The sequence below is a fragment of the Podarcis erhardii genome (assembly GCF_964252035.2).
Source record: "Podarcis erhardii genome assembly, chromosome: 7".
In the NCBI taxonomy this organism is placed as follows: domain Eukaryota; kingdom Metazoa; phylum Chordata; class Lepidosauria; order Squamata; family Lacertidae; genus Podarcis; species Podarcis erhardii.
Window position 1 is genome coordinate 71484588 of NC_138511.1, and position 25333 is coordinate 71509920.

At 44.8% G+C, this 25333-nt stretch overlaps 1 protein-coding gene across 1 annotated transcript in view; it reads left to right on the top strand.

Moving 5' to 3' along the window:
* Nucleotides 1-30: 30 nt before the first annotated feature.
* The window catches only part of SERINC2 (serine incorporator 2), a 30570-nt gene continuing 5267 nt past the window's right edge, over nucleotides 31-25333 (top strand). Inside the window, exons 1-8 of the mRNA XM_081869242.1 lie at nucleotides 31-195; nucleotides 10596-10757; nucleotides 11666-11853; nucleotides 15041-15120; nucleotides 16458-16595; nucleotides 19157-19326; nucleotides 20502-20592; nucleotides 23222-23366. Of these exons, the coding sequence (XP_081725368.1) occupies nucleotides 157-195; nucleotides 10596-10757; nucleotides 11666-11853; nucleotides 15041-15120; nucleotides 16458-16595; nucleotides 19157-19326; nucleotides 20502-20592; nucleotides 23222-23366 (1013 nt within the window). The 5' untranslated portion in view covers nucleotides 31-156. The remainder of the gene's footprint in view (nucleotides 196-10595; nucleotides 10758-11665; nucleotides 11854-15040; nucleotides 15121-16457; nucleotides 16596-19156; nucleotides 19327-20501; nucleotides 20593-23221; nucleotides 23367-25333) is intronic.

Consider the following 25333-nt stretch of genomic DNA (forward strand, 5'->3'; position numbering starts at 1 on the left):
ACCGTGAGCGGAAAGAGCCGAAGAGGTGGGCGAGAGCCGGAACGTGCCGAGGAACCCCGAGCGGCTTCGGCAGGTAGTGCGGGGAGGTCGAGCCGAGGAGGCAACTTTGTCGGGATCTGAGCCGGACGGAGTTGCGTTTCGGGGGCCAGCGGCGTCATGGGAGCGTGCCTCGGGGTCTGCTCTTTGCTGAGCTGCGTGAGTGCCTTTTGCAACTTCTTTAAATATAGAGATTTAGAAGAAGAAGAAGAAGAAGAAAATTCTTAGACGGGTGGGGTGGCGGAACTAATCGTTCTCTGGGCTCTTGGGTTGGGTCAGGCGTGCCTTCGCCTCTTATTTCTGCTTCGATGGCTGCTTTTAGTGGAATAAGGGCTGAGCCACAGCCGGATGGGGGGTTGACAGCCCAGCTCTGCTTTTCTTCGGAGACACAAGTCCCATTTTGTTCAGCGTCTCAACTGGGCAAGCCTTTCTTTGTTCGCCTTTTTTAAAAAAAATCGCCCTCCCTTTTACGCATTGCCTGCCTCTTCCGTCCCCACTCCCCAAATTGTGGATTTCATAGTATATATTTCTTGTCATTCTATTTATTATTCTGATGAGAATCATAAACTCTGCCGTTTACAGACTGACGATCACGCTCCTGTCTTTACTTCCTCTTGGAAAGCGTTTGCTCAAAGGACCGGCAGGTCTTTTGAAATCCTGGGCATACTCAAGCAGTGCAATCCTGTTCGTTTATTTCATAAAATTTGTGCACCGTTTGGTTGGGAAAAGAAAGAAAAGAAAACCCCCAAAGCGGTTTACGAACAAGTAAAACAAGGGAATCGAGGGAAAATGTACAGTTGCACTTAAAAGCTCACAAAAGTTAAAATGCTAAAAGAGATTAAAATTGACCCAACTTTCTAAGCATCTGCGCAAGCTGGTCTAAACTATCATGTTTTTAGCAGGCATCAGAAATAAACATATGCCTCTCTGGCTGGGAGTAAACTCTGTAGAATTCAGTGGTGCTTGCTCAAGAGCAAGCAGTGAGAGGATCACAGCCACTCCTAAGCATGTTTCCTCGGACAGAAGTCCTGTTGAATTCAGTGGGGCTTACTGCCAGATAAATGGGGGTTAGGATTGCGGGCCGAAGTTTAATTTCTTCCAGCGACCCCGAAGGCAGCAATGGCTACCAACCTAGATGGTATTCAAAGAGGAGTGGACAAATTTGTGGAGAAGGCTATTATTGATGGTCACTAGCCACAATGTCTATGCTCTGCCTTCACAGTTGAAGGCAGTAATACTTCTGAATACTAAAACCACAGGAGGGGAGAGTGGTCTTGTTCTCAAATCCTGATTGGAGGTTTCCCATAGGCATCTGATTGAGAACAGGATGCTGGACTAGATGGGTCACTGGCAGGATCCAGCGGTCTTCTTATGTTCCTCACCTGATAGCTGAAGAACCACACACAAGTTGTGGCTTGACTACTGCGAATAGTTGCACATCCGTAGTCCATAACACCAGTTTCCTGTCTTTCTTATTCTTGTGTCTGTCTGTCTGTCTTTTTTTTTTTTTTTAAAGCAGACACTTACCGGTAAGTTGCTTTTGATGTTATGGTTCTCAATATAAATTTGTTCTTAAGAGTTATTTCGTGCAAGCTACATTATGTTATGGGGTGGTATGTTGTCGATGCTGTAAAATAAATGTGCAGAAAGAGAACATGCGATCAGATGCAAAGAAAGTTGTTTGTTTCCTTTATCCATATGAGTGGTGTGGATTTTGAAGTAAAGTCTTCAAGCTTTAAGAGCCGATGTCTACCTTAAACCATTTGGGGACCTTTCTGCATCAGGTCCATCAAAAGCAGAGGTGAGAAACCTGTGTCCCTCTGTGTGCTTTCTGGACTAAAGGTAAAGGGACCCCTGACCATTAGGTCCAGTCTTGACCGGCTCTGGGGTTGTGGCGCTCATCTCGTTTTATTGGCCGAGGGAGCTGGCGTACAGCTTCCAGGTCATGTGGCCAGGATGACTAAGCCGCTTCTGGCGAACCAGAGCAGCACACGTAAACGCCGTTTACCTTCCCGCTGGAGCGGTACCTATTTATCTACTTGCACTTTGACGTGCTTTCGAACTGCTAGGTTGGCAGGAGCAGGGACCGAGCAACGGGAGCTCACCCCATCGCGGGGATTCAAACTGCCAGCCTTCTGATTGGCAAGCCCTAGGCTCTGTGGTTTAACCCACAGCGCCACCCATGTCCCACTGAACTCCCATTATCCTTGGCCATTGGGACATAGCAAGCACCTTACACTGAGTCAAACCATTAGTCCATCTAGCTTGGTATTGTCTACACTGACTGGCATAGACTGTCCAGGGTTTTAGGCAGGGGGATGTTCCAAAGTCTAATAGGAGATGCTGGGGAAATTGAACCTGGGACCTTCTGTAAGCAGGGCAGCTTCTTTGCTCTAGAGATGTAGCCCTTCCCCTGTCGTGGGCTGATGGCAGATGGAGTCCGCCAACATCTGGAAGGCTGTAAGTCCTCCACCTGCACTCTAAAGAGAGGAGAAAAATGACATGGATGACAATGAAAAATCTTTTTGCTCCCTTGTTGCAGTTAGGGGTTTAAATGCAAGTCTGAAAGAATGGTGCATGTGAAAGGTTTTGCATCTTGCACTCTCCAAGGCTGGATAGCTTCTTCCTCCAGGAACAACGTTTATGTAATAATTGATCTCTGGTAATGCAGTTTCTGTGTGTGCACACAGCTGCCTGCAATGTTGCTGTTTTGTTTTGACCCACCCACGCCCAGGAAGGTAAAACCGGGGGTGTTGCTGGGAGGGAGCAATAATGCATAATATAGCAATTAGACAGGGTTGCTTGTGTGTGTTTGCACATTTGGGCTGCAATTCTATACATTATTATTATTAAAATTCTGTACCGCTCTTCATCTGAGGATCAAGGGTGGTTTACAATATAAAAACACAAAAATACATAACATAGTAACAACCAAGAGCAACAACGCCTCCCTAATTACGTGGAGTTAGGCCACTTGAATTCAGTGCACCTACTTTTGAGTAGACATATACCGGTTTGTGCTTTTAGCATCAGTATTTGAGAAGCATTTAACTCACAGGTCACTCAAAAAAAAGTTGACGTTGTTCCCAAATTGAAGAATTTTTACTGTTGCCAGGAATCTGATCTTGTTAAAATCAGAACAGGTAGTTCTCAAGTCTTCCTTCTCCATGGCTCACTTGGAAATTGCTGAGGGTCTTGGCAGACCACTTAATTCACTGTGTTAAATGCTGTATGATTATTATTTTTTTAAATGGATATTTATTGTTGCTTTTATTTCTTATGTGTTGTGTATTACAGTCTGAATTGTAATACAATGAAGTGCAATACAAGAAATGAAAGCAGCAATAAAAATACAATGCAAAATTTATACGATGGGTTGTGTGATGGATGTTGCAGTCTCCTGCCACAAATCCATACACTTGACATGGACCACCTGAATGAAGCTCATCAACTACTGGTGGTCCTTGGAACTACATGGATCAAATTTAATGGTAGTGACAGTAATTGCAATATGAAACCTATTACATTTTTGTAGTTCTTTGGGTGCATGTATACATACAGTAGAGGCTGATTTATGTGTCCTAGGTTGGAAGTTCTTAGGGAGCGGAGATTTTTCTATGTTGCCCATGCCACTCTGTTAGGCCCCATGTACACAATGGCTACTGCTGCTCCTATTATCATTTAATTTTTCATTAACAAACAGCAACTTTTGTAGATTCAGAAACAAGCTTGTGATTGATGCTGATTACATGTTGAGGAAGATTAGCCTGGTGGCCACAGAAAATTTCATTTGAAACCAAGTTTGTTGCATGCTTAAATTTACCCACAATCTAAAATAAAAAAATGTAGAAAATCCATCTCTTTAGCGGTACCCGTAATTTTTATTTTCTCTTTTTTGGGGGAGAAATTTCCAAGCATCCTTTTGATAAAAAGTGTTCCCAAAGCAGGGAACGGCAATGAAAAACATGATGTGGTGGGCTGGATATAGATTAAGGATGTTGCAAGTGGGGAAGGGCAATAGTAGCTTAGTGGTAGAGCATATGCTTTGCATGCAGAAGGTCCCAGGTTCAATCCCCAACATCTGCAGCTGGTTCTGGCCATAGCTGTCAACCGTCCCTTATTTGGCGGGAAAGTCCTTTATCCCAGCGCTGTGTCCCACTGCTGAGTCCCACTGCTGTCCCTTATTGATGATGTCCCTTAAATTTCCAGGGTTTCAAAGGAAGCAGCTCCTCTCCCTCCCTCCCTGCCGGCCAGGGAGGAGGGAGGCTCCAACTGTGTTGCTTGGCTGCGTTGCTCACCCAATAAGGAATCTAAGAATGACTGGGGGGGGTGGAGCTTGCATGCCTTGTGCCGCTCAAATTGGCCACATTGCCTGGGGACTTGCCTTTGCTCAGCGCTTCCCAGCGGAGAGGTGACGGTAGTTTTCCTTGCTGCATCCCCTTTGCCGGGTTGCTGTGCTGTGGGAACCACTGCTTGAGGCTTCGTTTGGCTGCTGGCTGGGCTTTCTGCCTTTGGCTCGGAGGGGCTCAGAAGTTGAACATAGCTGTGCTTGCAAAATCCCTTATTTTGGCTGCTGATCCCTTATTTTCGAGGCTGCTGGTCCCTTATTTTCAAATCTGTAAGTTGACAGCTATGGTTCTGGCAGGAAAAAAACTGTCGGAAATCCTGGAGATCTACTGCCAGTTGGTGCACACTAGTGGTCTTCAGCTCATCTAGACCTAAGACCCACCTCAGACTCCCAACCAGGAACTTGGAGCCCACTTCCATATCTTCACTTTTGATTTACTGTGTGACAGCATTTCACCACCTATCACATGCCGGCATACTATTCCCACTCCCCCAATACAAGTGAACCAATGTTTCCTGTATTGTTGGTCGGACTTTTGAGCCCTTTTAGTAGCTGCGTCCTCTTTTGATTCTCGGTGGGTTTTTTGCTTCTTCTTTTCAACGAAGCTTGTGGTTGCTGTTGAGGAAGAGGGGAAGTCAGCATCACCACTGGTGCTTGTGTTTTGATAGCACGGAAGCCTTTAAGTTTCAAGGCAGAGCCATTTGCCTTGGGAGGCAGGTCCAACACCCATCCTGCCCCTACCATGGTGCTGCTGCTAGCCCTGTGGCGGCTTTGCCCATGCCACTTCTGCTGCTGCCACAGCACCCTTGTCCTCACCACTGCACCCTCGCCATTATTCCAGGGTGGCAACATAGCTGCAGCCACAGGTGAGGGTGTAGCCTCAGGGGTGGGGCTGGTGCAGTGTGGGCATGACTGCATGGGGGGAGCCCCCAGATCTGCTCTGGGGTGGTGGGGAGTGTTGCCTGCAGTGGCAAAACAACTTGGACTGCCGCATCTAACCCTTTCCACAACTTTCACAGCCTCTGTTCTTTCTGTGTCACCAGCAACTGCCTTTCCCCCCTCCTACCTTCTTTCGCTTTTTGTCCTCCATCACCTGTCTTGCCTTTGATTTTTCTCCTCTCGCCTTTCACTTTCTGTCTGCTCTACACTCTCTCTGCTGCCGCTTTCTCACCTTTTCCCACAATCCTTTCTGCCACCAGCTACCGGTATGTTGCCTCTTTCTCTCTTCTCATGCCTTTTCCCACCTTCTCCTTACCGCCTCAAACATTTCAACCCTTTCTTTCTTCTCACCTGCTGGTGTTGCCTTTCTGCCTCCCTCTCACATTCCCCTTTGGTCTGCTCACTTTCTTCCTCTTTGTATCACTTTCGCTGCCACTTCGGTTCACCTCCCTGTTCTTTTGCTCCCTCATTGTCTGAAATCAAAATCAACAGGCTTTCTGGGAAAGATTAAAGTCCCTCAGAACCTAACACAGGCAGCAGCTGTTCTTCATTTCCCCTTGGTCGCAAGTTTGAAGAAACTTCTCAGATTCTCCCACACTGCAGTAATATATAGTCATAGTTCCAACATGAAGAAAAAAAGTTTCGTCCGATTAGTTTGCAAACTTTTGCCATTTTACAATCTTTTTTTAAAAAACAGCTAAACAATGGATCTAACAGCTTCCCAGCTAGCAGATCTTCAGAACAGGGTTAAAAAGTTTTCTGCTAACAATTTTGGGTAGCAGAGTATGCCTCATTTCTTGATGCCCGCTAGGACATACACATGCCTCGTCTGTAAACAAAGTGTGCTCCTTGCTTCTGAATGATTGTCCTGTCCTTGTACAGAATTAATCTTGGCTGATAAGGGAATTGATTGATTTGGTGAAAAACTTAAATAGGACCAGTTTATGCAGAAGAATAGCAACGAACCAGTGTTATTCAGCAGCCAAATTGGAAACAAGCAAACAAACAGATAAAACCAGAGGAAACTTGTAAAAAAATGGTTAGTTTAAATAGGCCAAAATATTGAACCCAATAAAATGTGGTGTGTAACTAATTGTTGTCACCCCCCCCCCCCAATATGGCCTTCCTATCTCAAGTGGCTATCAATCAGATATTTGGCCAGTTCAGATTATCTGTGTGAATGCAGCAACTTCTAAGTAAAATGTTTGAGGCTGCATTCTATAGCTACTCAGGAGAAGGCCTATTAGAATCTTTACTTGTAGGAGTAGCAGAAACTGCCTTTATAGCAAGCCAGGCCATCATTCCATCCAGCTAGCTTGATTAGGTCACCCAGCATGTTGCTCTCCAGATGTTGTTGAACTTCAGCTCTCATCATCCCTGACTGCTGAGCATCCTAGCTGGGGCTGATCGGCATTGGAGTCCAACAGCATTTGGAGGGCACCAGGTTGGGGACAGCTGGTGTAGCTTGATAGGTTGCAGTTCTTCAAGGGTCCAGACAGGGGTCCCTCCCCACCCTGCCCTGGAGATGCCTGGAACTGAACCCAGAGCCTTTTCATAGACAGAGTTCTTGGTGGAATTCACTTTCCGGTAAGGAGGCACATATTGGTAGTATTTTCAAGTCTATGTGTGTGTGGTGTAATAGATGTAGGTGAAATGAATAAACGTTAGGATTTTGATTAATTGGGACATGGATTAAAGCACAGAACTGTGCCAGACAGGGAATTCAGGAAATTCCTAGGCTGGTTTATGCAAACCAGCATGGCCAAGCTAGGACCATTAAGGGAACATTGATGGGCTGTATAGGAGAGGAATCTTTTGGGGGCGGGTGAGATATTACCAAGGTGATGGGGTATATGCTTGAGGGGACAGGAAAAGGGAGTTTGGAAGCAGGATTTTCTGGGAGACAGGAGGAGGAAGTGAGGGTGAGATCCATCTTTGGAGTGGACTGGCTGCAGGCAGCTTATGCTGCTGCCTCTTGACTATGGCATAAGATCTGGACCCCCTCCATGCAGACTGAAGGTGTAAATAGGTGAATAAACCATATTTCTTAAAGCACAGCAGTCTCTGCCATGTCTTCCATTCTCCAAACAGACACAGACCCTGTGTGTGCGCCTGTGACCCCATGCCCTCTTGCCACTGCTTGGCAGAGAGAGAAGCAGGCACCGGGTTTTTGTAACAGTATTATATTTGAGGACAGCTGCGAAGCCTTACCTGTGTGTGCTATTCAGAAGGGCCACTGGGTGCTGTGGGGCTTTCTCTTTAGTAAGTGTGCACCTACACAGCATCATGGACTTAGTCATACAATGCATGACAGAATAGCTTGAAAATGTGGAGCAACCTGTGAAGTTTCTGTAATGAGCAACTGTGCTGAGACACTGAAACTTCTGAACAAAGGAGGGTGTGTCCCTTGTATATTTTCCCCATAGGCCCCCCATATTTCTGCACTATTAAATATCCATTTGCAAGAATGCGCCAGCTGTTTTTGAGAGAAAATAGAAAATAGTGATGTGTGTGTGTTTGAGGAAGCACCTGACCCAGGAAAAGGTGGGTGGACAGACTCTGACAAATGGTCTAATTTTCATGATGTTGGATTGTGATGTGTCATTTGGGGTTGGGTAATAGTTAATAGAACCAGGGAAATGTTTTGCAATGACTGTTTTGCAGTTGAAAGCTGTCTTCCACCTATGACAACTTCGTGAACTTCAAATCCTCATTATTATTGAGTTCTAATATTTCTTTATTACAAAGCATTGATACCCCCATTTTTCTGCAGTGTGGCCCAGGTGGCTAACAACATTGGCTTTAAGCCTGGGTAGGCAAACTAAGGCCTGGGGGCCGGATCCGGCCCAATTGCTTCCTCAATCCAGCCCACGGACGGTCCAGGAATCAGCGTATTTTTACATGAGAAAAATGTGTCCTTTTATTTAAAATGCATCTCTGGGTTATTTGTGGGGCATAGGAATTTGTTCATATTCTTTTTCCCAAAATATAGTCTGGCCCCCCACAAGGTCTGAGGGACAGTGGACTAGCCCTCTGCTGAAAAAGTTTGCTGACCCCTGCTTTAAGCAATAATATTCAGAGCAGTTTTGATAATGGCAGTAGCACAGTCAAAAGCAGGGATTTCCAAACATTTCATGTCATTGACACACTTTTTAGGCATGCATCATTTCGCAACACAGTAATTCAGTTTTGCTTGTAAACTAGAGGTTAAACTAACCCCTTTCCAGCCCTGGGAGGAGTGCAGGGAATGTTGGTGCGACACACCTACGCACTGCAGCCAATACACTAACATGTTGTGATACACATTTTGGAAAGCTCTGGTCAAAAGACACCCATACAGAAGAAGGGGGACACACAAAGAACCATTAGAAACCATTTGATTGGTTCTGAATGTTTCCAGAAGAAAAATCCCCAAAATTGGGATCATTTTATGGGTTGCTAATAAATGAGTGCTAATAATTCAGAGTAACTGATTTTGTAGTCTACGTTTTAATCTTAATATTGGAAAATACATTTTGTAAAATTGGAAGATGCATTGTCTGGTGGTGTTGGCAGTAAATGATGTATTGTGTATGCACGTTTAAGTCGTCAGGTTTTCCAGAAATAATAGGAAAGGGCTCCTTTTCCTAGCACTGCTTTCATGTTTAGAAGGAAATTTAGCTGTCTTGATCACTCGGTGTGGAAAACTACTGGAGTTTTGCATGGCTTATCTTTTGGAAGTTACTATTTAACTTGGTATATTTATGGAGCAATCATAGTGGCATATAAGCCAGAAGCGGAAATCTGGGACTGCTATGCCATATTCTCCTTAATACACCATATTTGATGCTTGTGCAGCCTTGTTGGGGAAGGGGAGAAATGCACAAGCAGAAAACCCCAAAGGTTGTAATAATCACACACATGTGTACAGCATCCAGATGTAAAAATACATGCCTACAGCATCCCTGGAGTTGACACCTGATTTTGCTAGTGCCCATCAATCAACAGTGCTGGTTGGGGCTGATGGGAGTTGTAGTGTAAAACATCTGGAAGGGCACCAGGTGGATGAAAGCTGCTATACAGAATGTCCTAGATAAGGGGCTGAGATTTGTGCAGGAAAATATATTATAAGCCGTTATTTATTTCCACACTGTGTAAAACTAACTAACTAACTAACTAACTCCAAACACCATGAATGTAAGAGCACTATTAGGAAATCTATGAATACAGCTTCTCATAAAAGAATGAGAGAACAGATTGTAGCCTCAACAGTCTTAATAATATTTACATCAGGGGTGGCCAACCTGATATCCTCCTGTCCTGTGTCAGAGGCTGCAAATGCTACTAACTATCAGGGTGGGGTTTTGGAAGAGGAACCGATGATCTACCATCTTGTTTCCCCCTCACTGTGGTTGTTATGGCACCCCAGATTCCCTGGGTTCTGTGCCATGTGGGGAAGGGAGTTCCTGGCTGCACTGGATGTCCCCTTCTGTTCGCCCAATCTTGCCTTTAGATCACCACCAGGTGATTTTATTTTTCTACAAGTCCACCTTCCACCTATCGGCCTAAAACTCCCTTTGCATCACCTCGAGAATGGCTCAAAGATAGTGTAGGACTTGGCATTTTCAATGTGGATTAAGGGAGACCATAAAGTTTTTAATGAAATGACATTAAAAGTTGACTTAGAAAAAAAAAATATGTAGCTCGTAAAGGGAAAAAAATAGAACATTTTGGTCTAGGAACAGTTACAGGCACACAATAAATGTCCCAAAGGAGCAAAAGGACAAAGAAAGGAAAGCTAAAAAGCGACCTGCTTTCCCTCTCAAGTCACAAACGTTTCCATTGTATCCTGAGATACAATCTTGCTCTGAAACCTGAAGCTGACTGACCAGTAATCTGAAGTTACTGGCTAGATATAACCTCTTTCCCAACAACAGCCATGGTCTATGTGCCTCCTGTCTCAATGTTTCTGGCACCCTCCTGTTTGTGTGTGTGTGTGTGTGTGAGAGAGAGAGAGAGAGAGGGAGAGAGAGAGAGAGAGAGAGAGAGAGAGAAAGAATCAGTGTGGGGAAGTCTCAACTCAGCCATGAAATTTGCTGGGTTACCTTGGGGCAGTCACAGTCTCTCAAGCCCAACCTACCTCACAGGGTTGTTGTGAGGATAAAAATGGGGAGGAAGAGAACCATGTATGCCGCCTTGAGTTCCTTGGAGGAAAAAGTGGGGTATAAATGTAATAATAAACAATAAATCTTTGCCCTGTTGCGGATATTCATTGCTGTTCTTTCACTGGCAGGTGTCATGTCTTTGTGGTTCTGCTCCTTGCCTCTTGTGTGGCTGTTGCCCCTCAACAAAGAACTCCACCATCACACGCCTGAGCTTCACCTTGTTCCTGTTCCTGGGAACGTTGGTGTCTATTATCATGATCATCCCCGGAGTAGAAGCAGAACTCTACAAGGTAAGCAACCGTGTTTTATCGGGGTGGCTAACTTGCGGCCCCTCCAAATGTTGCTAAACTACATCGCTCGTTTTGTTTGCATGCTGCCTTTCCACAATTAAAACCACGCTCAAGGCTTTGGTAGCTGGAGTAAGTCAGGGTCCTGTCTTCCCAGGCCAGGTGGGAAAAGTCCAGCAAAGCATGGAGCAGGTATTACAGGACTCACAGCCAAGATGCACTCATTCTTTTATAAGAAGCCATTATTATTATTATTATTATTATTATTATTATTATTATTATTTTGTATACTGCTCTTCATTCAAAGGTCACAGGGCAGTTTACAACAACAAAATATAGAATGAGAACACAAAATGCACAGCAACAATAACAGCAGCAGCAGCAGCAGCAACAGCACATCAGACCCAGCCAGGGCTCTAGACATTTTTTGTTGCCTGAGGCCAAGGACAAAAATGGCACCCGCCCTTTCTACACATGGAATCCAACTGAGCTGGCAACGGGAGACAGCAGAGTACTTTAGGGGGTGCAAAGGGAATGGGGGGGGGGACTGCTGCTTCAATCCCAAGATTCTGCTGCTCTCACTCTGCCTAGTAGTAGTAGGGCCAGCCTTGGCAGAAGCTCAGAAAATGGTTGGCATGATGGGAATTGTAGTCTGGCAACTTCTAGAGGGCCACAGGTTCTCTGTGCCTAATTTAGAAGTACTGTACCAAGACTGACATTAAGTGGTTTAGTTTCCTTTTGATGAAAGGGTGTTCTGGAAATGTAGAGTGTTTTGGGAAAATAAATAATTTTATTTCCAAATATACAAGCAGAGCATAAGTGGAGGCAAACAGGCACTTCTGCTGCAAGGCAGCAGTTCTGCTAGGCATGTACCAAGATTAAACCTATTATTTATGTTTACCTTTTACCAGATTCCTGGGTTCTGTGATGAAGGCAATACAGTTTTAGGTGTCCACGGCAAAGTCGCCTGCAAGTCCTTCCTGGGTCACAAATCGGTATACCGCATGTGCTTTGCCACAGCTGCCTTCTTCTTCCTGTTTGCCTTGATAATGATCTGCGTGAGGAGCAGCAAGGACCCGAGAGCCTCAATACAGAATGGGTGAGGAACATATTTGCATCTGTGGTGGGAATGTCCCAAAGCCAAAGCCATTTATTCTAAATGGAGCAGTGAAATGTATGTTGCCAGTCCCCTTTGAGAACTCTAGTCAAAAAGCTAGATAAAAAGGTAAAGGGACCCGTGACCATTAGGTTCAGTCACGGACGACTGGGGTTGTGGCACTCATCTTGCTTTACTGGCCGAGGGAGCCGGCGTACAGCTTCCGGGTCATGTGGCCAGCATTACTAAGCCGCTTCTGGTGAACCAGAGCAGCGCACGGAAATGCTGTTTTCCTTCCCGCCGGAGGGGTACCTATTTATCTACTTGCACTTTGACGTGCTTTTGAACTGCTAGGTTGGCAGGAGCAGCGACTGAGTAACAGGAGCTCACCCCTCATTGCGGGGATTCAAACCACCTACCTTCTGATTGGCAAGCCCTAGGCTCTGTGGTTTAGACCACAGCGCCACCTTTAAAAAAGCTGGATACCAATCTATTAAACAAATAAAGGCAGGGCTTTTGTCTTCTGAAGTTGACCTTCGTTTGTTCAAAACCAGCAGGTCAGTTTCACTTGTGTATTGTTAGTATCATTGTTATTATTTTTGGAGGGTCATGACAAATGAGAATAGTTTGACCCAGCTCCTCTCCATGGGCATTGGGCCATTTTTTAAAAATTGTCTTTCTTCTATGAAACTCACCAGGCAGATTTTATTCATCTGTACGCAGAACTAAGTCCCATTCAGTAGTTCTAGGTAGGATGGTACAGCTGCAAGATTTTGCAGGTGACTTCTCGACCATCTCACGGAGCAGACCCAGATGTGCTTGCCTTCACCAAGGTTGCTGTGCATCACATGCCCCCCAACTCCTAAAAACTTTTAGTTAAGCCTTCACACCATCCTGATGGCCTCCAGCTGTTGTTGAACTCCTACTCCCATCATCCCTGACCATTGGCCAATCTGGCTGAGTCAGATGGGAGTTGAAGTCCAGCGTCATTTGCCAGGCACAAGGTTGGGAAAAGCTGTTCTAGTTCCTCCTTCCTGCTTTGCATACATCATAGAGCAGCAGTGCTTCAGACGCAGAGCCTGTAGGCCAAGACTTACGTAACTCCGCATTAGCCAATATTAAATGCCATCATACCTTTCCTGAAATAGGACCAAGCAAGATATAAATAAGCCCTGCTTTAAAATCCTCACTCAAAATAAAGCACCCTACATTTTGACAAGGGTTTCTCTGCCTGCGCCCCACAAAGCTCCAACTTTCCTGGATATTTTTTGAGTTCTAATGTTCTTAGGCCTTCTAAAGCAAGATTGCTGAGGCTGCGACAGCTGATGTTTAAATATTTCCCAATTGCAACTTATCGTGAGTGGTGTGACTACTGTCTTCTGATTGGAAATAGCAACTCTGTTTTCCGATGGGGAAGCGCAGGAAGAGCCAGCATGGTGTAGTGGTTAAGAGCAGTAGACTCATAATCTGGTGAACCAGGTTCGCGTCTCCGCTCCTCCACATGCAGCTGCTGGGTCACCTTGGGCTAGTCACACTTCTCTGAAGTCTCTCAGCCCCACTCACCTCACAGAGTGTTTGTTGTGGGGGAGGAAGGGAAAGGAGAATGTTAGCTGCTTTGAGACTCCTTCGGGTAGCGATAAAGCAGGATATCAAATCCAAACTCTTCTCTTCTTCTTGTCCTGAGTCATACCATTGGGTCATCTGGTTCAGTATTGTCCATACTGACTGGCAGCAGCTCTCCAGGGTTTCGGACAGGGCTTCCCTCCCAACACTACCTGGAGAAGCCAGGGAATAAACCTGGGGCCTTCTGCATGCAAAACAGATGTTCTGCCCCTGAGCTATAGTTCTTCTGTTTCTCTTTGAGCCTCATAGTCACCTGCAGCCTCTTAGCTTACTTACTTATTTATTCCTTCAATGTATTCTTTGCTTTTTGTGGCCAAACCCTCACAAAGCGATGTACAGAGAGAAATGGAGAACAGCAGACCCTCAGGTGCAGAGCCTTAAAGCAGTGAGCGGATATAGAAAAATAGATGCATGAGGGATATTGAACCGGGGTCACCAAATGCCAAGGTGTTTTTGGTTTTTTTTGCATATGGGTCTGATAATGTTTCCTGTGGCAGTGCACAGGTTCATAGCCAAATTTTAGGAACAAGATGAAAGAAACAAATACTGAGCACTGGTATGCCCTGGTTTGGGACGTTGCATTCTAGGAAAAAAGCTTGCTGAAGGAGGAGCAACAGAGTGAGAAGAGATGGGTGTTTTCTGTGAAACGTGACCCTGCTTTATTGACTTCATAAAAGAAGGTCAGCTGTCATAAGACACTCTCCAAATACGACTAGGTCGCTGTGGAGGGACACAGTCATATAAAGTATAAGATGTACAGAGTTTTGGTAGGGCACTTATTAATGTGATGTTTCTTCTCAATTCCTGCAGGTTGTGCTTTTATTGAATGTGTTCCCTGGTTATGTGTGTATGTTTTTAAAGGTATACAGTGGTACCTCGGGTTACAGACACTTCAGGTTATAGACTCTGCTAACCCAGAAATAGTACCTCAGGTTAAGAACTTTGCTTCAGGATGAGAACAGAAATCGCGCGGTGTCAGCGGGAGGCCCCATTAGCTAAAGTGGTACCTCAGGTTAAGAACCATTTCAGGTTAAGAACAGACCTCCAGAACGAATTAAGTTCTTAACCCGAGGTACCACTATATTTTAAAAGGCAGTTGTGGGGAGAAGAATCAAGGCCATTTTGAATGGCAGAACTGAAGGAGCCAAATAAATATTAAAAGGAAGAGCTCCACAATTGCAGGGTCACTACTAAGAAGACTTGTGCTCGCCAATAGATTTTGTCAGTAAGCAGACATGGATTACTTGAGACACAGGTCTTGGATTAAGGGCAGGGTTGTATGGTTGGTCCTTGAGGTCATCCAGTCCGAAATTGCAAAGGGCTTTAAAGGTGAACTCCACTGCTTGGAATCAAGCTCAGAAGTGAACTGCTGACTAATGCAAGTGACAGAAAAGTTGTGTTGCACACCCAGAACTTCTGTCTCTCATTAACGTCCTAGCAGCTGCACTTTGCTCCAGATGTTTCCATCCTGGCTTAATGTTGGAGCAAAACAAATGCTGCTTAAGAGGACTTTCTAGGACTCTTCTGTTCATTTTAAAAAGGTCTTTTCTCCTCTTCTCAACTCCAGGTTTTGGTTCTTCAAATTCCTGATACTAATTGGAATTACAGTGGGGGCCTTCTATATTCCTGATGGACCGTTCACATCTGGTAAACAAAACCTTGCATTTGCATTCCTGACTTGCAAAGGGGCTGTGATGTACAGTAGCTTTTGTGTGTGTGCTGCTCTACATAAGGTGGGGTTGGATACTTTCTGTCCTATGAAAGCTAAGAAGAAGGGTAGTCAGAGCCATTCTTTGCCCCCGTCCCCCTCATACATCAGTTCCTCAGGTTGGGAAGTAGTAGCTCTACCTTCTCTGCTGGGTGGCTGTGAGCCACCCACCATTTTAATTTCCACCAGGCAATGCTGCATCTGGGGCATTGTGGGTAATTAAAATGGCAGGCAGCTCGCAAGCTCAGCTGCCTGGTGCAAGTTGCTCAGAGCTGTGTCAAAGGTGAGTCCTGCTGAGTCTTTAGAAGCAGTGTGAATAGAAGGGAACAGATGCTTTCCATTCTTGGTTTTTTAAAGCACTCTCTCTAATCCTCTTTAGCTTCTGAGCTTTCAGCAATGAGTCCTGCAATATTATTATTGTTTTCTTCCACAAACCACCTGGGGCAGCAATACTCTTATTGCTGACAGTGGGTTGTACTCAATATTTATTCGGTTTAGAGCAGACACATCAAAATCAATGGATGCAACTAACAAGCTCTTTGATTTTAATGGGTCTACTCTGAATAGGAGTAATGGTGGATACTGGGAGGAGTCCTTTACTGGATCCCAAATGACACACAGCTGGTACACAAGAGTATTCACAGTCTCCATTTCCTTCTGAGTAGTGAACAACAGCGGAAGAACTGATTCCTTGCTTCCTCTTCATGAGTGATTGCACTCTTATAATAGCTGCTAGAAGGGCTTGAGGGATTCTAGGGTGCATCATCCAACTCAGTTAAGATTGCATACGAACCTGTGGATCAGGAAATTCAGGATTTGAATCTCACTTCTGGCCTTAGGCAAGGTTCTATCTTATTCTGTCTGTCTGTCTGTCTCTCTCAGATGAGACTGGGACCCAGCACAGATGGGCCTCTCAGCCTTTCCCCTAATTCTTCACCAAGGCTTTATCTATTATGAAACATCTTTTTCTGGTTCTGTAAGATCACCATAAGAGCCTTGCTGGAAGTAGCCAAGGGCTTATTTCATCCAGCGCCTTGTTCTTACAGTTTTGAGATATTTTAAAGGAAATTCACCAAAATCTACACTTCCAACATAGGAATCCCAGCTATGTCCAGGAAATTACGGACGTATGGGAACCCTAATAGAATTTTTACATCCCCAAAGATTACCTGTTTAAAACTCCATATTGACAGCTTGTGGATAATAAGCAATAACCCATATTTCCTTCTTTCTCTCCCCCCCCCCCCCGCTTTATACTTTTCCTCTCTCAAATAAGTTTGGTTCTATTTTGGTGTAGTCGGCTCATTCCTCTTCATCCTCATCCAGCTTATCCTCTTGATTGACTTTGCACATTCCTGGAGTCAGATTTGGCTGCACAATGCAGATAATGGCAACTCGAAATGCTGGTATGCAGGTCAGTATGGAACACTTATTTACATGTGTGTAAAATTGATGTGCTCTGTGTGTGGGTTCAGACAAGCGGGTTCCTTGGTGGGCATCGAGGGGAGCATCTGAGAAGATTGTGGTGCCCACAAGTACCACCACTAAAGGCTCCAAGAACAGACTGTTGCTGGTTTCTCCACCCCCCACCCCTTTGTGTTAAATTTATATTTTGGGTTTCTCCTATTTCATATTTTCCTAATGATGTCATCACACTGCAGTTTGTGTAGACACTGACAGATGGCGCTGTGAACTACAGCAAGATAGCAGACAGGGTTCTCAGAGCTCCTGGGCCACCGCAGCAGTGTTGGAGGGCAAGGAGGAGGGAGCTGGGAGTGGGCAAGCTGAGATTTGGTCTGAGAGGAGGGGTGAATTTGGCAAGGGTTGGTGAGTGAAGTATGCAGGGGTCGAGCCCCTAGTATGCTATACTTTTCTATCAGTGCTGTATTTTTCTGCTCTCTTAGCCACTCCCAGAACATAAATATATGTCAAACAGTGCAGAGTATAAACTGTGTGTACTGGCTCTGATTAGTCACTGTGGATCCTCCTCTTTCAAATATTTTTTTTTAAAAGTTATAATCAAACTTGGTGGGTATAATAATAATAATAATAATAATAATAATAATAATAATAATTTATTTATTATTTATACCCCGCCCATCTGGCTGGGTTTACCCAGCCACTCTGGGCAGCTTCCAACAGAATATTAAAATACAATAGTCTATTAAAAGCTTCCCTAAACAGGGCTGCCTTCAGATGTCTTCTAAAAGTATCATAGTTTTTCTCTTTGACATCTGGTGCGAGGGCGTTCCACAGGGCGGGTGCCACTACTGAGAATGCCCTCTGCCTGGTTCCCTGTAACTTGGCTTCTCACAGCGAGGGAACCGCCAGAAGGCCCTCGGCGCTGGACCTCAGTGTCTGGGCAGAATGATGGTGGTGGAGACGCTCCTTCAGGTATACTGGAATGAGGGTATAATCAGACCCACCAAGAACCCCTCCCAAACATGTTGAGTGTAACGAGATCCTGTCCCGATTTCTATTGTAAGTGCCATGTTTTCCCCTCCTTTATTTTGTTATCCCTCCCCTCACTTTTTTAAAATTAAAAAGCAATGCGCAGACTTGTCCTACTGCAAACAGATAAGCTCCCACTCCATTCCATTGCATGGGGAGAGACTTTGGATCAGGGCAAGGAACCAGCATGGTTTTGTTTTAAAATCTGGTTCCTCTGACCATCTGGGAAGCATCCCTCTTACTGCAGGGATGGGGAATCTGTTGCCCTCAAGATGTCATTGGGCTGCATCTCCTACCATCACTGACCATTGGCAACCCTGACTGAGGCTGATGGGAGTTGGGAGTCCGGTGCAATCTGGAGGATTGTGTATGTCTGCTACACCTGTCCATATGCACACTTACTTTGGAACACCCATTGAACTCATTGGACTTAATTCTGAGTAGACGTACATTGGATGGTGCCGTTAGTATTGGCTCAAAGAGAACTTGCAAGAACAGCATACGCAACAGAGAAAAGTTTTGGGAAATGAAAGGATTGGATGAGCCTCTTACCTGATGGTTCCCCTACACATGATTTGGTGTGTGTGTGTGAGAACATGGCTTGCTTCTCCATCCTTCTCACTTCTCCAATACTATTGGAAGACCATGAATTAATATAATGGAGGCACAGGTCAAATCTGTGTCCAGGGCAGCTGTTTACCAGCTCCATCTGGTACGCAGGCTGAGACCCTACCTGCCCGCAGACTGTCTCGCCAGAGTGGTGCATGCTCTAGTTATCTCCCACTTGCACTCGCTCTACATGGGGCTACCTTTGAAGGTGACCCAGAAATTACAGTTAATCCAGAATGCGGCAGCTAGACTGGTGACTGGGAGTGGCCACCGAGACCATATAACACCAGTTCTGAAAGACCTACATTGGCTCCCAGTATGTTTCTGAGCACAATTCAAAGTGTTGGTGCTGACCTTTAAAGCCCTAAACGGCTTCGGTCCAGTATATCTGAAGGAGCGTCTCCACCCCCATTGTTCAGCCCGGACACTGAGGTCCAGCTCCATGGGCCTTCTGGCATTTTCCTCACTGTGAGAAGTGAGGTTAGGAGAACCAGGCGCAGAGCCTTCTTGGTAGTGGCACCTGCCCTGTGGAACACTCTCGCATCAGATGTCAAGGAAATAAACAACTATCTGACTTTTAGAAGACATTTAGGGAAGTTTTTAATGTTTGATGTTTTATTGTGTTTTTAATATTCTGTTAGGAGCAGCCCAGGGGGGCTGGGGAAACCCAGCCAGACGGGTGGGAAACAAACAAACAAACAAACAAACAAACAAACAAACAAATTCAAATGTGGAGGGTGGGATTTGTGGCCCTCCAAATGTGGTTGGACTACAACTTCCCCATTATTCTGGACCATCAGCCATGCTACAGCTGCAGCTGATAGAGGTTCTAATCCAACAGTGGGTGGAAGTCTACTTGTCCCCTGGTTTACTGGTGAGCTGTTTATCGACATCTCCCCCGTTTTCTTTTCTCAGCCCTCTTCATCTTCACGTTCCTCTTCTACGCTGTCTCCATCGCTGCGGTGGTGCTGCTCTATGTGTATTACACAAAGGCAGACGGTTGTACAGAAAACAAGGCACTCATCAGCCTTAACCTCATCTTCTGTGTGATTGTGTCCGTGGTTTCCATCCTGCCCAAGGTCCAGGTAAAATGCCTAATTGAGAATCCAAGGCTACTCACTGATGAACTTTGTGGAGCTCTCCCAGGTCTTGGTCTGGCATTCTAACCATGATGCCACACTTCCTGACATTCTATTAACTTGGGCACCTTCGGAGCAAAGCTCACACTAGGTGGCTTGTGTATCAGAAAGATGCAACACAGTGCAATGAAAAACTAGTTTATAAGACAACCCCAGTTTTTATTTATATATATATATATATATATATATGCAGGTTTTGGTGTCCTCGGGTGTCTTCCCGTGTAAAAGTTGGGGTGTCTAGGCGACGTTTCGATGAGGTCTCACTCGTCATCTTCAGGCTGGTGCTTTCGGCTTCTTGTTACTGGAACAGAGCTCTGTTCCAGTAACAAGAAGCCGAAAGCACCAGCCTGAAGATGACGAGTGAGACCTCGTCGAAACGTCGCCTAGACACCCCAACTTTTACACGGGAAGACACCCGAGGACACCAAAACCTGCATTCCTGTACCCGTGAAAATCTACGAAAGCATATATATATATATATATATATATATATATATATATATATATATATAATGTCTTGAGGCCTAAGTCAGGCATCCCCAAGCTCAGCCTTCCAGCTGTTTTGGGACTACAATTCCCATCATCCCTGACCACTGGTCCTGTTAGCTAGGGATGATGGGAGTTGTAGTCCCAAAACATCTGGAGGGTCGAGTTTGGGGATGTCTGGCCTAAGTAGACATGACTTGAGATGTGTCTCTGCATTTGAAACACACACACACAGAGCGAGGGAGAGAGAGAGAGAGAGAGTATCAACTGGGGTGTGCACATACTGCTAATTAAAAAGATCAGAACAGTCATGGACAGGGAATTTAACCTTTTCTTCCCCTGCTGAAGTCCTGAGGCTCTGCTCCACCCTGCCCCAAAAGCTAGTATTTAAAATACACACACACACACACATACACACACACACTTGGGTGCTAGGGGAGGAAAGAATTAAATTATGTTTTTCTCTTTATATTTTTAAAAGCGCTAGCTAATGCAGTTTTATTTTAAAGACCACAATAGCCTCCCCTGTGTGTTAAATGCAAAGAAGCATTTAACACTGTGCCTCGTTCAGCCCTGATTTTTGCACCAAATATTCTTCGGTACTTTTAACAGGAGCTGTTCCTCTTCCTCCACAGGATGCCCAGCCTCACTCAGGGCTGCTGCAAGCCTCCATCATTACACTCTATACTATGTTCATCACCTGGTCGGCCCTGGCAAATGTCCCAAGTAAGTAGCATTTTCCCAACCATGAACTATTTCATTTGCTTTTATTCTTAATACTGTGTATCCTGGTTTTGGTTTGCTTTTTTTTTTTAAAGAAAAAAACCATTGGAAGGAAAAGATCCAAAAGGGTTTACAAGCAAATGAAAACCATAGTAAAACCGAGTTTGCAGAGAAAAATGAGAATGCCATATAAGAGCCTTCCCTAACCTGCTCTTCCTGGACTACAATTCCCATCACCACTGGATCAGAGCTGATGGAATTTGTAGTCCAATAATATAAGGAAAACACCAAAGAGGGGAAGCCGCTATAAGTTCTAAATTCAGTGGAAGGCTTGGACTTTTTTTTTTTTTTAAAAAAAGCCCTAAGACTAATTGAACTAAGTTCTAGGCACATTTTCCAATTAAGGAGCCACCACTGAAAAGGCTCTTTCCTTTTCTGCCTGATCTTTAAGCATGCCTGCCGCTGTGTACACACCACTGTAAATGTGCACGTGGGTAACAGAGATCTGGTTTTCCTGTGTTCACTTCTGTGCATATTTGTGTGCAAGCTTGCGCTTACTTCTTCATGCAGTGCATTGTTAAACTATGGAATCGCTCCTGCAGGAGGTGGTGGTAGTCATCAACTGAGATGGCTTTAAAAGAGGATTGGACAAATTCATGCAGGAGAGGTCTACAGATGGCTGCTAGCCATGATGGCTCTGCTCTGCCTCCACAGTCAGAGGCAGTCATGCTTCTGAATACTACTTTCTGGTAACCACAGGAGGGGAGAGTGCTCTTGTGGTCAGATCCTGCTTGCACGTTTCCCATTAGTGTATCTGCCTGTCCACTATGAGAACAGGATGCTGGCTGGCCTGATCCAGCAGGCTCTTCTCATGTGCTCGATAAACACACAAGACATAACCAGCTGTACTTTTGAATAAATAAGGTATACTATTCATTGTATCAGATTGTAGATTTCAACGGAAGTTCCACTGAATCCTTTCACAGAGTCTAAGACAAGGATTTCCTAGGATGGCGAAACAAGGCTAATATTCTGGAAATCCTTGTCTTAGACTCTGTGAAAGGATTCTGTGGAACTGTAACAACCCTTCATGTGGATTATTGGACTCTAAGAACAGACAGGTGGAATAGATACTTATACATGTATGGACCTTATGCATGAACTGACTAGAGAATGAACTGATCCACTGGGTCTTCTGCTTTTTTCGTTGAACTTTATGAGACTTCCGTTGAAATTTACAATTTGATACAATGAATAGTACAGTGGTACCTTGGGTTACATATGCTTCAGGTTACATACGCTTCAGGTTACAGACTCCGCTAACCCAGAAATAGTACCTCGGATTAAGAACTTTGCTTCAGGATGAGAACAGAAATCGTGCTCTGGCGGAGCGGCAGCAGCTGGAGGCCCCATTAGCTAAAGTGGTGCTTCAGGTTAAGAACAGTTTCAGGTTAAGAATGGACCTCCAGAACGAATTAAGTACTTAACCCGAGGTACCGCTGTATACATTATTTATTCAAAAGTATGTTATGTCTTGTGTATTGAGTATGTTTCACGTAACCATAGGTTTGTTGTTGTTGTTGTTGTTGTTGTTCTTATGTGCTGACATGAGTACAGTAATACCTTGGTTTGCAACCATAATCCGTTCTGGAGGTCTGTTTGTAAACCAAAACAGGTCGTAACCCAAGGTGCGGTTTTGCCAATGGGGCCTCAAAAAAAAATTGTTCGTAATCCAAAAAAAGGTTGCAAACCGGGACACGCACTTCCGGGTTTGACATGTTTATAATCCAAAATGTATGCAAACCAAGGTACCACTGCACTTTCAGTTGAACTGTATCCCAGTGTTTACATTCCACACCAGTAGCTGGTGCTTGAAAGGATGTATTTGTACTCTGTACCCCTCAATTAGTATATCCCTATCCTCCCTGGTCTAAGTTTTCTTAATAAAACCACATTGACTGAGTTAACTGTTGTGGCACTATTCTTGGGGAAGTGTCCACTTACAAGCTTGTTTCCTTGCTGTTTTCTCCCCATGTGCAGAAATCGGATGACTGTGTCTGCAAGTCTGGGACCAGTATCCCCCTTTCCCCTCCTTAAAAGGAGGCTTTGGCAAAAGCAATGAGACAGACTTCAACCCAGTATCATGAGAAAAAACCCCAGAGACGATTCCAAGTTGGATCTCATTCACTGTGTGCGTGTTATGGAACTGATGCCAGTTTGTCTCCATGTCACGGTGACATTTCTCCCTGTTCAAACTTAGGATTTTGTTCCCTCTTTTCCCCGGAGACATATTTATCTTGGCTTGAAGGACATGCCCTCTTGTTGTAGCTCAGCCTGTTGTTTCTATTGACATATGGGAGAGCCGGGCAATGCCTTGTTTCTACAGCAGCCCACAGGATCTGCCTTTGCAGGTTCTTGGTTTGATGAGAAGTCTCATCTCTGCAGACCTGACAGTGTAGAATACTTCCCCAGAAAGGATATGTGATTTATTTTCAGGGGGGTGAGAAGTTCTGAGTGTGCTTTTCCTGTGTGCAGGGTGTCTGGAAGGAAGTTGATCTGCCGTTCAGCAACGTCTGCAAAGTTCAAGGTTCCCCACACCTGTTTGAGATGTTTGTCCATTTTTCATTTGCAGACAAATACTGCAACCCGACCCTTCTGATCCGAATGGAGGGCAATGGCACCAGCACCCTTCCTGCTGGTGGACAACCAACTCAGTGGTGGGATGCACCGAGCATTGTGGGATTGGTCATCTTCATCCTCTGCACATTCTTCATAAGGTAGGAATCCATATTCATTTAGAAACCAAACTCATCTAACTTATTAGGTGTCTTGAAGGCCATGTTCTGCCCCGGGGCCTAAGGTTCTCCAGCTCTGCCATAGGCCCCTGGTATAGAGAATAGAGAGTTAGATGGTTCAAAGGACTGACTTAATATGAGGCATCTTAATACATGAGCAATGGAGACTTATGAAGCTGTTGGAGCTTTTGCTTTGGATTCAAATACAGTGGTACCTTGGTTCTCAAACTTAATCCGTTCTGGAAGTCCGTTCCAAAACAGGAGCGTTCCAAAACCAAGGCGCACTTTCACATAGAAAGTAATGCAAAACAGATATATCCATTCCAGACAACCCCTAAAACAGCAATTTAACATGAATTTTACTTTCTAACATGACCATTGATCCATAAAGTGAAAGCAATAATCAATGTACTCTACTATAAAATAAATAAGACAGTATTGTAGATGATGAAAATTAAAAATAATTTATTTTCTCACCTGCACTGATGATAGTCATTGTTTGGATGAGGGGCTTTTACCATTTCCGCAGTCACTCACTCACTCACTCACTCAATCAGTAACTGAATAGGGTTCCACACAGTCACAAAAACAAATTAACCAAAAAAGCCTCAAAAACAAAAATGCAAAATAAAAAGAAAGCACCAAACTTAATCCATTCTGGAACTCTGTTTGACTTCCGAAATGTTCGAAAACCAAGGTACAGTTTCTGATTGGTGTGGGCGCCCTTGAAATAATAGCCGACAGCTGCATTGGACATCCAGCTTCTGAAAAATGTCTGAAAACTGGAACACTTACTTCCGGGTTTTTGGCATTTGGGAACCAAGGCGTTTGAGAACCAAGCTACCACTGTAGAACATAAATGGAGAAAAAGAGTAAGAATATCTTCCAAGCACTTTATTTGCTACCCCACAGTAGACAGCTAGATAGAGGCACCTGTAATGCCTGTGGCAGAGCCATTCCTTGACCAAGAACAGGATTCTAAGCTGCTGTGGTTTAAACATAGACTACTCCACCCCAGGGCTTACAAAGAATTGCAGAAGGAAGACCACTCTATATAGCTGTGAGCGAGGAAAGTATTCTAGAATGAGCCTCTGTGTCTGACAAGCATAGCCTCAGCTCGCATCCTTATTTCTAAGAGTCCCAGGCTTTTGAACCCTTCAGACCTTGCACATCAGCCTGTCTGAGCCTATTCTACTTTATGTATATTCTGCCTACAGGATAGCGCCTAGAACTGGTTGCTTGCTGATGTTGCGCATGATAGACTCAAAGTACATTGAGCTTAGGTTAGCTTCCAGTCTCCCCCTGCTGGCAACGAGTAGTAAATCCCTTCCCCTGTTAACTGAAGAAAAGCTGTGCGCACAGCTGTCTATAAACATAACATTATACAGTCATACCTCGGGTTACAGACGCTTCAGGTTGCGTTTTTTTGGGTTACGTACCCACCAAAACCCGGAAGTACCGGAATGGGTTGCTAAATTGCACTTTGCGCATGCGCAGAAGCACCGCTGTGGGTTGCGTCCACTGCGGGTTGCGAACGTGCATCCCGCATGGATCATGTTCGCAACCCAAATGTGTGTACACACACACACACACACACACACACACACACACATGTGAGGAGAATCAGAACTTACAGGGTTAAACAGTTCTGTGTGACGTCTCACATTCTGAGGCGTGGTTATGTTCACATACGGGAATCTTTCTTTGTGTGTGAGTTCTCTTTCGTTTTTGGCTGAGAGGCGAAAGGATGGCCGCTCTCTCGCCGGGCTAATTTACGATGTTTTTCTACTCATTAAAAGACTGGTGGAGATAAGCAAGAAGCCTGCATTCAGTCTGATTTATTATCCACACACAAGGCAACAGTTTCTCCCGCTGCTGAACTCTGCTAGGACTATGCTAAGAGAGCTAAGGGAAGTTTTCGATCGGCACGGACGTCCACTGGTGCAGCA